The 15,036-nt window shown below is 36.0% G+C and overlaps 1 protein-coding gene across 6 annotated transcripts in view; it reads right to left on the bottom strand.

The window, feature by feature from the left end:
- TMEM117 (transmembrane protein 117) overlaps window positions 1-15,036 on the bottom strand; it is a 548,292-nt gene that overhangs the window by 249,415 nt on the left and 283,841 nt on the right. For 4 of the 6 annotated variants that reach the window (XM_021922223.2, XM_031650429.1, XM_021922227.2 and 1 more), the window contains one exon: window positions 7,144-7,243. The exons of the other annotated variants lie outside the window; for them this stretch is intronic. In XM_021922223.2, the coding sequence (XP_021777915.1) occupies window positions 7,144-7,243 (100 nt within the window). The remainder of the gene's footprint in view (window positions 1-7,143; window positions 7,244-15,036) is intronic. 6 annotated transcript variants of the gene reach the window in all.

Here is a 15,036-nt window from a genome sequence, read left to right as displayed (position 1 = left end):
ACCAATTTTCTGTCTTGTGTAGTAATCTCTCCTTGTTCACATGACTCAAGAGACATATCTCAACACAGCTTCTTTCTATCCCAGACCTGGGAGCAACACAGTGCCACTGAGAGCAGTAATGACCATTCAAAGAATGCACTGGCAGGATCTGCAGAGCTCAATCTTTTCTTTATACTCTTTGCCACTTATACTCAAGAATGACATCACCATTTTGGGAGAATAACACTGACAATTCATCACTTCCATTCAAGAGTGTTCACAAGCATGTGTCCTTGTGGTTCTGGAAACAAATTTAGTATGAAAAAGTGCATAGCCTGGTTGAGGCGGGGTAGGGAGAGGAGCAAAGCAGGGTTAATATATATGATACCCTGAACAATATAGCTGACCTCCTTCCACCTTGCTAGGATTCTAGAATGCTCATTTTACAATAATAAGTCACAAAACTGAACTAGAAAAAAAGAAATGAAACTGTGCTTATTTGCTGTTATGATCTATCTATTTATTCTTTAAATAAATATTTCTTGAGCACCTATTTTATGCCTGGTTCTGTGTTCGGTGTTAACTATTATAAACAGTCTTTTGAAGCAAATATAATAGCAGTATAAATATTAATTATAAAATCTCTGAAAAAATACAAAATGTATGAAAAATAAGAAAGCAAAATTTGTCACTCAAATATTTAAACAGATATTGTAGTACTTATACATAAAATAGGCACAGTTAAAATAGAAGGGTAAAATATATTTCTAAAAAAACACCTTTTTTCCTAAAATCATATCCTTGCTAGGTCCTCAATAGAGAGAAATAATTAAGCAACAGTTACAACTTATTTCTTACTATATTCCAACTACAAAGGCTATGTTTTATTAATCCAAAAGCATTTTTAATGGTTAAGCTTGTCTGGCTCTAATGAAACTCCAAGTTTCAAGAGGAAAAAAAGTCTGTTAAAACCACAAATAATTTTATAAACAGATGGTCACTATAAATGCCTTAAATAAAAGTAAAGCCAGTTACTGAAGCTTGTGCAATGGAACAGAACAGAGCCCTCAGAAATAATACCACACATCTACAACCATCTGATCTTTGAACAAACTCGACAAAAACAAGAAATGGGGAAATGATTCCCTATTTAATAAATGGTGCTGGAAAAACTGGCTAGCCATAGTAGAAAGCTGAAACTGGATCCCTTCCTTACATCTTATGCAAAAATTAATTCAAGATGGATTAGAGACTTAAACGTTAGACTTAACACCATAAAAACCCTAGAAGAAAACCTAGGCAATATCATTCAGGACATAGGCATGGGCAAGGATGTCATGTCTAAAGCACCAAAAGCAATGGCAACAAAAGCCAAAATTAACAAACGGAATCTAATTAAACTAAAGAGCTTCTGCACAGCAAAAGAAACCACCGTCAGAGTGAACAGGCAACCTACAGAATGGGAGAAAATTTCTGCAATCTACTCATCTGACAAAGGGCTAATATCCAGAACCTACAAAGAACTCAAACAAATTTACAAGAAAAAAACAAACAACCCCATCAAAAAGTGGGCAAAGGATATGAACAGACATTTCTCAAAAGAAGACATTTATGCAGCCAACAGACACATGAAAAAATGCTCATCATCACTGGCCATCAGAGAAATGCAAATCAAAACCACAGTGAGATACCATCTCACACCAGTTAGGATGGTGATCATTAAAGTCAGGAAACAACAGATGCTGGAGAAGATGTGGAGAAACAGGAACACTTTTATACTGTTGGTGGGACTGTAATCTAGTTCAATCATTGTGGAAGACAGTGTAGCAATTCCTCAAGGATGTAGAACTAGAAATACCTTTTGACCCAGCCATCCCATTACTGGGTATATACCCAAAGGATTATAAATCATGATGCTATAAAGACACATGCACACATATGTTTATTGCGCCACTATTCACAATAGCAAAGACTTGGAACCAACCCAAATGTCCATCAATGACAGACTGGATTAAGAATATGTGGCACATATACACCATGGAATACTATGCAGTGATAAAAAAGGATGAGTTCATGTCCTTTGTAGGGACATGGATGCAGCTGGAAACCATCATTCTCAGCAAACTATCGCAAGAAAAGAAAACCAAACACCGCATGTTCTCACTCATAGGTGGGAACTGAACAATGAGAGCACTTGGACACAGGAAGGGGAACATCACACACCAGGGCCTGTTGTGGGGTGTGGGGAGTGGGGAGGGATAGCATTAGGAGATATACCTAACGTAAATGACGTGTTAATGGGTGCAGCACACCAACATGGCACATGTATACATATGCAACAAACCTGCACATTGTGCACATCTACCCTAGAACATAAAGCGTAATTTTAAAAAAAAGAAAACACCACATAAAAATTGTAGAATGCCATCAAAACAGTAACTAGAGAGAAATGTATTGTTTCAAATTCACATACCATATTTGTGTCAAATTTAAGATGTCAAAAGTTATAAGATACACCATTGTTTTATGGCCACTAAGAAATAAAAGCGCTGCTGATTAAATAAGAAAATAAATAAATAAATAAATAAATAAATAAATAAATAAAAGGAAAGCCAACTGGCAAACAACTAAATTTATTTTTTCCTGTTTTATGTGTCTACGACACTCATGGTAAAGCTTTTGCTAGTAGTGGCACAGATATATAAATTCCAATAGATAATCCTAGCGCTAATATGTTAAAGCCAAGCAATGTCTTGTGACTATTAGGACTTGATATACACAGTATATGGTTTTCGGGATGAAGGATGCTTTATGATGACTTCAATGTTCAGTGTTGGCTAACAGAATTGTCTCTCTTTTTTTTTTTTTTTCTTGAGACAGAGTCTTGCTCTCTTGCCCAGGCTGGAGTGCAGTTGCACAGTCTCCGCTCACTGCAACCTCCGCCTCCCACATTCAAGCCTTTCTGCTGCCTCAGCCTCCTAAGTAGCTGGGATTGCAGGCATGTGCCACCACACCTGACCAATTTTTGTATCTTTAGTAGAAACAGGGTTTCATCATGTTGGCCAGGCTGGTGAACTCCTGACCTCAAGTGATCCACCTGTCTCAGCCTTCCAAAGTGCTGGGATTACAGGTGTCAGTCACTGCGCAAAGCCCAGAATTGTCTTCTTAGGTCATGGCTCAGTTTTATCTTATCTGTACACCTCACCCCAACAAGAACCTCAAACCTAGAGTCTGATTCCCTGATTCTATTGTGAGTCATACCATTTACTGCTGTAAGATGGAAGCAACTAGGACAGGATGTACCAGGGGCTAGAACAGGGGATTGTTAGGTATAGGTCAGCATAAAGTGCTTCTTCTCTCTGGTATTAAGGGCAGAAGCAAGTGCCATCATGATGTCCTCGGAATCCCCTGCCACCTTAGACTTCATCAGAAGCTGAAGCAGCAATGGCAAAACTGGGGCAATGTGATATAGAACTGGCCGACTCTCCTCCAGCTTCTGACTTAATGGCACAGTGCATGGGCACATAGGTGGATACCTGGAAACGGTGTCTCATGAGACACCCCCTGTTGTTTTATTTACATCTTCATGACAGAGCTTTTCTCTGCTCCTGCCCATAGCAAAGACCCAGCTCAATGCAGATTACATCGCTCAGCACTTTACGTATTTCTTACATATTAACTTATTTCAAAAACCTATTTGACAAAAGAATTAGCACCCTTAATCTTGACATACATCTCTTGTCCTCTGCATGGGGAGTACCACAGAGCCAGGAAAAGTCAGAACTGCCTAGGAAATTGGACCCAGTAGAGCTTGAAGCTCTGTAATGTGAGGGCCAAAGACACTTCTCATATTGGTTGACACCATCCTTATCTTTGGATCACATCAATACTGATATGCCTTTTAAAACTATGAAAAAGCTTTGAATTCTTTCCATAAAAGAAAAATCCTCCATTTCAGAAATATATAAAAGACACACTTTGATTGTTAACTTAAATAGCTGCTTTTCCATGATAGTCACTCTCATCATTGATATTCATTTCATGATGAGAATTCTATAGACAGACAAAGGTCAAGGCTACCTTAAACTTCTCTCATGAGGGAAAATATTATTTTTTAAATGTTATCAATATACTCATATGTAGACATATAAATATTTATACAGAAACTCACTGCCCAGTCAGTGAATAGAAATGGGAATAGAAATGATGTGCTTTGGGAATCCTCCCTGTGTGACTGTATTTTAAAATCAGGAGCGCTTGGTATTTTCTTTGCTATTTCTATCCCTGTGTCTAATGGGGAAAGGTCAATGTTTCATATAACATAGCATAAAGAGACTTTGGATTCTCTTCCAGCTTACAGAAAGGCCCCACGGGGTTAGATGACTTAAGATCACATTGTGGGGTTCAACCTAGAATACCGTTTGCTTGACTCTCAATCCAGTCTCAGTTTTGTAATGTAGCAGTAATCTTTTATATAGAAAACAGTGAAGTTATCAGTTTAGCCACTAGAAATATAAGGCATTAAAATAGTAAAATCAGAAGAAACTATGAATGTCAGCCAGATCTTGGAAGGAGACAAATATCACAGGCTGAACTGTGGAATTATTTGTACTCCCCTTAGCCAAATGAGAGGAGCAGGCAAGTGCAGAGTAGAAATCCACCCAGGAAGGGTTAAAGGTCTTTGGTCAAAACTCTACCATGCATTTTCCTCCTAAGGCTGCTGTAGCAATTGGACCCCTCCTTATGGTTAAAAAAGAAAAAGTGCTAATTTAAAAAACAATAATAATGAACCAATAAATAGAGGCAGAGCTGTTTATGGTATAGAAAGAAATGGCTGGGGAGGAATTGGATAGAACTGGGTTATAAACAAACAATGTTGTCATAGTAGAAAAGAAAATGATTTATGTAATAAATGGCTGGCATGAGCCTGCAAACTCCAGAGTGAGCTTCTAGGTCCTGCTGGTTCATTGTTTTTCCTCTAACTTTTGTCAGGTTCACTCTGAGACAACAGTCAGGAAGCAATGTACCATATCATCTTAGTCTACTGAAGCATTGGCGATTGAAAGAAACTCTAGACACTCTGGACCCCAGGCCTGGTATAAAGTGGGCTGCTCCCACTTATGGGGCTCAGGAAGTCTAGGCATCCTGAATCTTGGATCAATGACTTGCCCTTGCCATCACCTCAAAGGACTGAGCCAAGCTAAAGAGATGAAGGGCCCCGCAATGTGCACAATGAAGTGCTTCTGTCTACCTCATACTTTAGCATTTTAAGTCACATCACAGGGCCACACATTTAAGCTTTACAGAAAATATGTAACACAGAAAGGAACTGTTAACCCTATTTGATAAATCTGCAGACTGAGCCTTAGAGAACTGTTTATTACTTGTGGAAGGTCGAACCATAGGTGGTCAGGTCAGATAATTCAAATTCCTGGACTCTTAATCTAGTTACCTTTTCCATTTTATTAAGCAGATTCGCCATAAAGTCGTGTCGAAATCACAATGCACAATTAATGTTGAAAAAATTTTTTAAACATCCCCTCAAATTTCAAGGAAATCACGTTTTTCAAAGTTTATGTATCTGGTCCTAAAAAGCTTCTTCCAATGGAAAAAAAGAAATTTTTATTTGAGACGGAGTCTCACTCTGTCCCCCAGGCTGGAGTGCGGTGGTGCGATCTCCGCTCACTGCAAGCTCCGCCTCCCCAGTTCACACCATTCTCCTGCCTCAGTCTCCCGAGCAGCTGGGACTACAGGCACCCGCCACCACGCCCGGCTAATTTTTTGTATTTTTAGTAGAGACGGGGTTTCACCGTGTTAGCCAGGATGGTCTCGATCTCCTGACCTCGTGATCCACCTGCCTTGGCCTCCCAAAGTGCTGGGATTACAGGTGTGAGCCACCGCGCCCGGCCAGGAAAAAAGACATTTTTCACATGAGGCAGCCTGGTCTCAATGTCTAGCTTACTCTAATTGCTATTTCTAGAGATGACAAATCATTTTTCAAGTTCACATTTTAAAGTTAATGGAATAGGATCCATCTAGTAATCTGTTAACATTCTAAAAATCAACAGAGGTAGGTGGAGGCTCAAAAACAGGCCGTACAAACCCTTTCGTGGTTACCTGATACTCTTCCTGGATGTTCTCAGTAGGAGCAGTTAAGCTACAACTGCTTCCTGATCCCGGAAAGCACCTGTTCCAGGTAAGAAGCAATCAATAGAAATGGCAGAAACTCTTTTGTTCCTACCTACAATATCTGGGACATATCTGCAGGGACATGTCCACAGCAAGTCTTGTTTCGGTCAAGCATTATCTGCCTTCTGGTATATCTCCTCATTTTCAAGTGAATAGACTGACAAAGGTAATTAGAATCAACTGCATTTATGAATGATGTTAATGAAGTGCTCCATTTTTATGGGAGTTACACTCTTTGCATTTTGTGAGTCTCTCATAAATTTATAGAACCCAGAGCCTTCTAACAACATGCTATCTTTAAATTTGAACCCAATAATTAAAAACAGAAGATACTTTCTTGACAGATGAGCTCAGCAGAAGACATGTTTGTCTGTTTGTTCCAGGCTTTTAGTAACGAGGAGTAAGAAAATACAAAAGAGATTAAAAGAGAACTCAGAACTCAGTTACCATTATATTAGTAGCTTCAATGAGGAAAATAAATGTAGAAAACTATTTCTTAAATTGTTAAAAAAATATTTCATATGCTCTTCTGAGACAGGCCACAGACTACATTCCTTACCTGAAAATTGTACATGCCTTTTAAAAAAGTCAAAATTATTTAGACAAACAAAATTATTTATATTTTCACAGGGAGAATTTCTATTAATGTTATGACTGTATATGTTTATATGCTCAAACATACATGTGTGTTTAGATAGATAGATAGAGAGAGAGAGAGAGAGATAGATAGATAGATAGACAGACAGACAGACAGACAGATTCTGGTGGAGTGCCATTACTTATATTCTAATTGCATTGATTTTTCTCTGAGGTCCACAGATATTGGATATAATCTCTGGAATTATCTTTACTCATAAATTTGCTTCACTCAGAGGTAATTATTTTACTCTACACCATCAAAAGCAGCGTCTGTCCAACATTGTCAACATGTCTTCTGTTTGATGTTTGAAATGGGTGAAGTTAAAATTTTCTTACCATCCAAGCTGTGACAAAGTCCCCCATCCAGGTCCCTACTGCAGCTAATTTCATGAAACTTTCATTTCGGATGCCCATATAGTCTGTAATGATATATGCTCTGTGGAAACAAACACACAAGACATTGTCCGGACTCAGAGAGTCATACAGTTAAGGCTTTCTGGTTCAGCAACAGGCAAAGGGACTTTCCCCACTCTCAACAAGCTGTCTTGCTCTTGTCCCATCACATAGGCTTACAAATCTAGAAGTCTAAGAAGAGCTCTCGGGGTGTCTGGGTCACTTTCAGCTACACTTGAAGACTGAATGTGGCTCTACCAATTACCATGTGCATTTCATATTTGAGCTGTAAGACTAATGACAGCTTTTGAAAAATCAAACAGAAATACTCAGCAAAGGTATTTGTGCATGCTCACTCAAGTATGAGTGGAGCAGAAACACTTCCTAAATTGGAGTAACTTGAAAGAGGAGAGAAGAGCTAACTTTCCTTCAGTTCCATCAAATCAGAACAATTGGAAAAATGCTGGGATTAGGCTTTAGATATAACATCATACCTGAATAATGTTTATAATAATATCAAGATTTAAGAAAAATTCTCATGCATAATAAAGCAGTATGAAATTTGATCCAAATATGTGTGATTTAAATTATTACTGAAATATAAATAATAAGAAAATATAATTATACTATTTGTTTTTTGTATAGCTAATTCCTATTTCCACTGATCATTAAATATTAGTATTAAGACTATGCTTACTGTTCATCAGGCATTTTCATTACTACTTTTTCATTTAATATTCAAGAAAACACTAATTATTATTTTTCTGATTTTGCAGTTTCTCTGAAAAAACTGGGACTCAGATCACATAACTTGCCCTATTCATGTAATATAACTAACGAATGGTAGCTAGGTGACAAATTTCTCTCTTCCTCTTTTAGTTTTTATTTTACTCTTAAGTTTTTTTTCACTTAACTATTTTTATCTTAAATTTTGCTCCTTTTCTTATACAAAATAATATCTGTATAATTTAGAGTATTGGTAAAACTTAATTCTTCTTATTTTTAAAATACATCCAATAGATAATGATTGTTCATTATTTATCTACTGAAATTATGAAGAGATATGTTTTTGAAGTCACTGAGAGGTAAACTATCTCCAGTTTTTTCTTTTCTGGAGTTATTTCAGATGGTTCTGTTATCCATGAAATAAATAGATATTTAACTAGTTTTATTTAACAACAAAAGCAAACTTAAAAATTCTTAACATAACTCTTTTTCAACAAACTTCATTCACCTACCTTGGAGAGCCTGTGTATTTTAAGGACTAAACCCAAAATTCTGGATCGCCAATTCCATGGATTTTCATAGTAGCCCAAAATTTATAGCTACCATAAATTGCATGCTTATAAGGTGCCAAAGATAGTTATTACCACTTTAAATACAGTGTATACATCAACACTCACACTGGTACAATGAAATGTATTATTATTACCAATTCACAATACGAAATTGAGATTTACAGAGATTTTGCAACTTGCTTAAGGTCAAGCATCTGGTAAATGGACAGGATGTAAATCTAAACTTGACTGACTCACAAACCCAGAAATTTAACCACTAAGCAACACCTTCTTCTTATAAGTGTTAGTGAAGATATAAAACACAACGAATTTCTACTCTGTCCACAAGTAGCTTAGTAGATGATAAAAATTAAGACTTACTTCCCTTTAAGATAAATCATAATAAGAAGTCAAGAATAGTATGCAGAACCTTTAGCTCTCCAGAGCAACATTCAAATCTTGAGTTTCAATTCATGTTGAATTCACCAATCAACGTAGCATCCACTTGAAAGCCCCCAAGTTATTCACTTGGACAACTTGGTGTAGCATAGCACCCTTCAGTACTACAATCACTGAACAGCTCTTGGTCAGTGAACTCAACGTTACTATAAAGGATTAGCTCTGGTAATTGCCCAGTTCTTTCAATGATACCTAATTTGAAGAACTTGTTCAATGCCCCACCTGTCACTTTTCCAATTAGTTCTAGAATATCTTGGGGTACTGTGGAAATTTTAGGGTATATTCCATGTAATTGCATAGATGTGTATAAGAGAAGGTATCATTCTTTTATTTTAGTATCTAAAAATAGAGACAGGTGGCTGGATACACTCGCAACAGATCAACCATCCAGCCAAGAACTGAAAGAAAGAAAGAAAAAAAAAACTCCACCACACTCTGGGGCTTTTCAGAGGGAAAAGGGTGGGAGGAGGGAGAGGATTGGGAAAAATAACTAATGGGTACTAGGCTTAATACCTGAGTGATGAAACCATCTGTACAACAAACCCCCATGACATGAGTTTATCTATATAGAAAAACTGCATACGTACTCCTGAACTTAAAAGTTTTTTTTAAATGCAAAAAAATGTCACAAATTTGGTATCATGGAGGTTACTGACAAAAGGAGTTTTAATGAAGTGGTGCTACTGTACATGTGTATACAATCTGAATATATGTTAATCAAAAGTGTTCACACTGTTTAAATAATTAAAAAATTAAAATTGATGAGGCAATGAAAACTAGAAAAATCAAGATACCAGATTAGAGAGAATTGTGGAAAATTAGAACTGTGGAGACATTAGCTGTATTTTCTCTGGGCATGCTTGCTGACTCTGCATGCAAGGAAAGAGGATGAGAACCTGGGTTTTGCCCTTTGCAATGGGCAGTCGCAGTGAGCTGAAGAGACAACGTTGGAAACTTAAGAAGCCAAGATCCTAGTGAGGAAGGAGAAGCCCAAAACAGAGCATGACACACAGCTGGTTGCCTTTCAAGACACTTGACAAACCTTTCTGAACTTGTAGGCAGTTCAAAAGGAAGTAGGAAGGAGACTAAAAGACTAAGTAAAATCTCTAAAAAGCATTAGGGAGCTTTGGCAACTTCCTTATGCTGAGGACTCTATTATAGAGTTCAGAACCAGCCAGAGAATGTGGTCCAAGAGAATACAGCCCTCTGGAGGGCTATAGAAAACCAGAGACAGATGAATCCTTGATGAAAGTGTAAACCAGCCTTTACCCAGTCCATTTTATGACTGGATTGTGGTGATCAGCTTCTACTCTTTCCACCTAATAAAGGAAAAAGTAAACCTTTTGTGGAAAAATAAAATTTTATTTTATCCTCTACACACTTTTATACATAACATCTGTCCATCATTCCAAAATTACTAGGATGTCAAGAAACAAGCTCATATCACTGAAAACCAAGAGAAAAAACTGTCCAGAAGGACAGGAAGCTATTTTGGCAATCCTATCCACTGTTGATTCTCCAGTGGAGAATTAATAAATATTTGTTTAAATTATGATTTAATAAAGTTGTTCATATTTATTTATATATGGTATGGATAGATCTCCATACATTAAATCCTAGAAACAGCAATAAAATGAGATTGAATCATGAAAAACTTTTCCACGGAGGAAAATATTAAAAACTTCCAAAAATTGTTTTGTGTGTTCACTTAATCTCTCCAACTACATTTATAGCTTCTTGATTGACTGCAAGATAACGGTCCTGTATTCACCCAGAATAATATATCAGCACAAAATAAAGAATCCTTGCGTGTGGCTGTGGACATATGATAAGTGCTAGATGCTATAACAATGCAGATGAGACAGTACTGATAGTTTATGAAATAACTAATATACTTAAAAATGAAGAATAATATATAAAGACTATATAAATATATAAATAATATATAAAATCACAATCTAATGTGATGCTCTGAATAGTTCTGTCTTCTACCTCTAATAATAATATATAAAGTCATTATTCAGTAATTATTCTTATTTTTGCTGCTTTGGATAAATATGAAGAAAAGTTACAAATATGCAGACCTGTCATAAAAATTTTCAGTCACTGTTTCATTCATTTGCATATCCATTAACATTTAACAAGATTTCCTGGTTGGATTGTAAAGAACAAGACAGACATATATTTATATCAGCAATTTTGGCCAGTTTGAATATCACATTGGACTCTAAAAAAGTGAAATTGTGGGGTTTCATATACCTAATGATTTGAGCAAGTAATTCAGAATTATATTTTATTTGCTAAGAGGCACAATTGAAGTTATTTTGTTTGGTGCTTTAGCTGATTATTTTAACAACTCACACATCCTTTGTTTTCTTTTATGCTTTGTTTTTTTGCACTATCTAGAAAGTCTTGCAGTTCTACCAGCCTTCTAAGTAACTATTGATCATTGATACAGGCTTTTAAGATCCTAAATAAATTTTTCTCAGCCTCTAACTTCAATTATTTTTTCCTTGAGATTTAAACCTTAACCATCAAATCCATAACAAACATGTGGAGATTTCAATATACAAGATCTGGAAAAGGTTAGTTATCATAACATCCTGACAACATGAGATAACCAAGGCTATTAAAACCTGTTGCAAAGTGACTAAACTAAACAGATTCTAACATGAGCTAAATAGTCAATAAAACTATAGTATAGTTCATATTACAGTAAGGGTCTTGATCACTAGCAACAAAAGTTCCAGTTCACTTCAGTCTATTAGTCATACATAAGTGGTTGCAGTCAATGTCAGGTGATTTAGTGGTTGAGTCTGAATTTTAACAGAAGGCAGTACACACAAATCACCAAACCAATATGGATCCATGCTTCACTGAAAACTCATCTGTGGCCAGCTGGATTCATAATGTCACAGCTGTCTCTCTCAGCCATGTTCGAGCAACATAAATAAGATTGGGGGCTTCACACACAAGTAAATTATGGGCAAGGAGTTGACTTGCATGAGTACAGGCCTGCATTAAACACACTAAAACTAAAGCAAAAGCTCTAAGTATTCTTAAGGCATTAAAGTGAAAATTTGTCACTACAAAATGCCAGGAACTAAACCTAGATTTTTAAAATTAACCTTTTCTCAATCATTTGGTTCGTAATGAAATGATTAACTAGATGAATGACTCTAGTCACTTACTTGACTATTATCCAAATAACCACATTTTAGTATATTTGGTTCTAGTTCTTGATTTAAAATATTTTGATGGAGCTCAATACATGTATAAGGACCTTCCAGGCTAGACCTACGGTTTGAAGCTATGGGGCAAGATCCCCTGGAATGTCACAAAAAAGCTGCAGACAATTGTTAGCTGTAGCCTGTAATGATTAAAATTGCATCTGAACCTAACAATGCTCACTGATAACATTCCAACTGAAATTTCCTAACTTTAGCCATTAATTCCCTCTAAGTTCTATAAGGAAGACATATCTAAGAAGACTGGAGACAAAGAGTATTCATTAACCAACCTACCGTCACTGTGAATACATCCAGCATACATCAATTCTTCCTTCCATTCCTTGCCTTACTTCAGCCCATTCAGTGAAATTCATTTGTGCTATATACAGAAACATTAGTACTACATCAATTTCTCCCTTTCCTTTACTCTCAGCATTAGTGATTAATCACTAATGTTACTTCTGAAAGGCTCTCAAATCTATGCTGTTTTTCTGTCATCACCACTATCAATGTCTAAATTCTATACATAATCATCTCTAATCTGAAACTAAAGTAATAATTTCCTATTCTTTTGTAACTATTTCCACCTACAGTAAATTCTTTACTGACACTATGGGGATTTCTAGGGAAGAAATAGGGCATACTGGAGAAGCAGAAGTCCTAGAACCAGAAAATATTAAGCTTGCAACCCATCCCATACCCCCATGATTTGGGACAAATGATCAACTTTGATAATCATTCATTTCCTTATCTATATACTAGGAATAAAAATACCTTTCCTTCACAGGGATTTATTAGGGAACACATGATATAAAGTATGTAAAGCTTCTAGTACAACTATTTCATAATATGCATGAAAAAAAGGTAAACCTCTGGCCTACTGGCTTCCATTTTTCAAAATAATATTGTGGTCCCCAATGTCACAGGGTAAAGCATGTGATATGGTTTGGCTGTTTCCCTACCCAAATCTCATCTTGGATTGTAACTTCCACAATTACCACATCATGGGAGGGACCCAGTGGTAGGCAGTTGAATATAGGGGGGCGGGTCTTTCTTGTGCTGTCCTTGCAATGATAAGTGGGTCTCATGAGATCTGATGGTTTTAAATAGAGGAGATCCCCTGCACAAACTCTCTCTTTGCTGCCCGCCATCCATGTAAGATATGACTTGCTCCTCCTTGCTTTCCGCCATGATTGTGATGCCTCCTGAGCCATGTGGAACTGTAAGTCCATTAAACCTCTGTTTCTTCCCAGTATTGGATATGTCTTTATCAGCAGCATGAAAATGGACTAAGACAACATAGATAAGAAAAACCTTCACTCTGCAAGGCATCTTTATTTTTAGACTCATCTCCTTACATTTCAGAATCTCCTTCTTTCAGGCCCTCCTCCTACTAGGAAATCAATTTCACCAATATACCACCATTTCATAATACACTTATCATGGCTGCCCAGAATGCTCTCTTTGTCACATGCCATTCCCTGTCTTCTGGCTTGAGATTACTAACTCAGTCTGTCCACTTAGAAATCTACTGCCATTACTTTTGAAAGTTATCACTTCCCAAATCTTGTCATAATACTTTGAATATACCTCTATGTTAAATACTTTTCCCAGAGTATTTTAATGATTTGCTTACATTGCCCCTCTCTCCCATAAGATTTACTTCATCAAGGGTAAAAAACATGTATTTTCTTTTTTTTTTTTTTTTTTTTTTTTTTGGCAAATGAAATTCTTGGCCCAGGGTATAGTATGTTTTAGGAATGCAATAAATAAGTAAATGAATTAGTTAGTCAATTACTTAAATCATTGGACATCAGGGCCAAAGTAGGATGTGTATAAAAGCATAAAAGGTAAAAACAAGGATTTGCAATACAAGATAAAATAAAAGCAAACATCAAAGACAAATTGTGTGCCATGTAATTATGACGCTCTAACAAAGTTAGAATACAGTGTTATTGTATCATTTTTATTACCTCTTCTGGAATAAAAAGCTAGAGGCCATAATATAAATAAATCAAAATAAAGAACATATCTTTGACTTGCTGCAACACATGTTGTAAATTTACTTACTCTGAACGTTAGTTGAATAATTTAAAAAGTAAAATATTGAAAATCTACTTAATCATGTTAAAGCATTTTTTAAATGGGATAACTTATCAATACATGATTTAGTGCACCAATTTGCTGGCACAAACAATACCAGAGCTACATAGTAAAACACATTTATTTTATCCATGTGAAAAAAAGGAAAGAAAATGTATTCTACTGCCCTTCAAATGGATACTATAAAATTACATTTGTTGCGTGTCCTTTAAAGTCAAAAATAGAGGTCTACAAGGTTAAAAAACAATATAGCCTCAAAACTAATTTTAAAGTTACAGATTGTTTGTGGTTATACCCCAAGTTTCTTTCATAGTTTTTTTCTTTTATCAACTTCCCAAACGCTCCAGGAATACGCAATCTAATGTGATGCTCTGAATAGTTCTGTCTTCTACCTCTAATGAATTAAACAAATACAACAAAGACACTTCATGTATCTTCACTAAAGTTATTAGAAAAATAATACAGATAACCAAGCTTTAAAATTCTGAGCTTGTTGCTAAGAGAACCCCAATAAATCCCCAAAGGAATCCAGAAAGTCACAAATTACCTGAAAGTAATTTCATAATTAATTTAGTCACATTTTAATGTTAAATAAAATTTAGTGTTTAGAACTATTCAAGTAAAATGTATACAATGCATTGTCACAAATTTTTATTATTGTAAAAGGGAACTGTAAGTTAAGCCAGAATGGTATTCATTAATTTACCCTATATAATGATGCTTCTATCTGAACTACTTGGAAGGGCATAAAATAACTTACAAATTTT

Source organism: Papio anubis, chromosome 9 (assembly GCF_008728515.1).
Source record: "Papio anubis isolate 15944 chromosome 9, Panubis1.0, whole genome shotgun sequence".
NCBI classification, from domain to species: Eukaryota; Metazoa; Chordata; class Mammalia; order Primates; family Cercopithecidae; genus Papio; species Papio anubis.
This window is presented reverse-complemented; position numbering and strand designations above follow the sequence as displayed.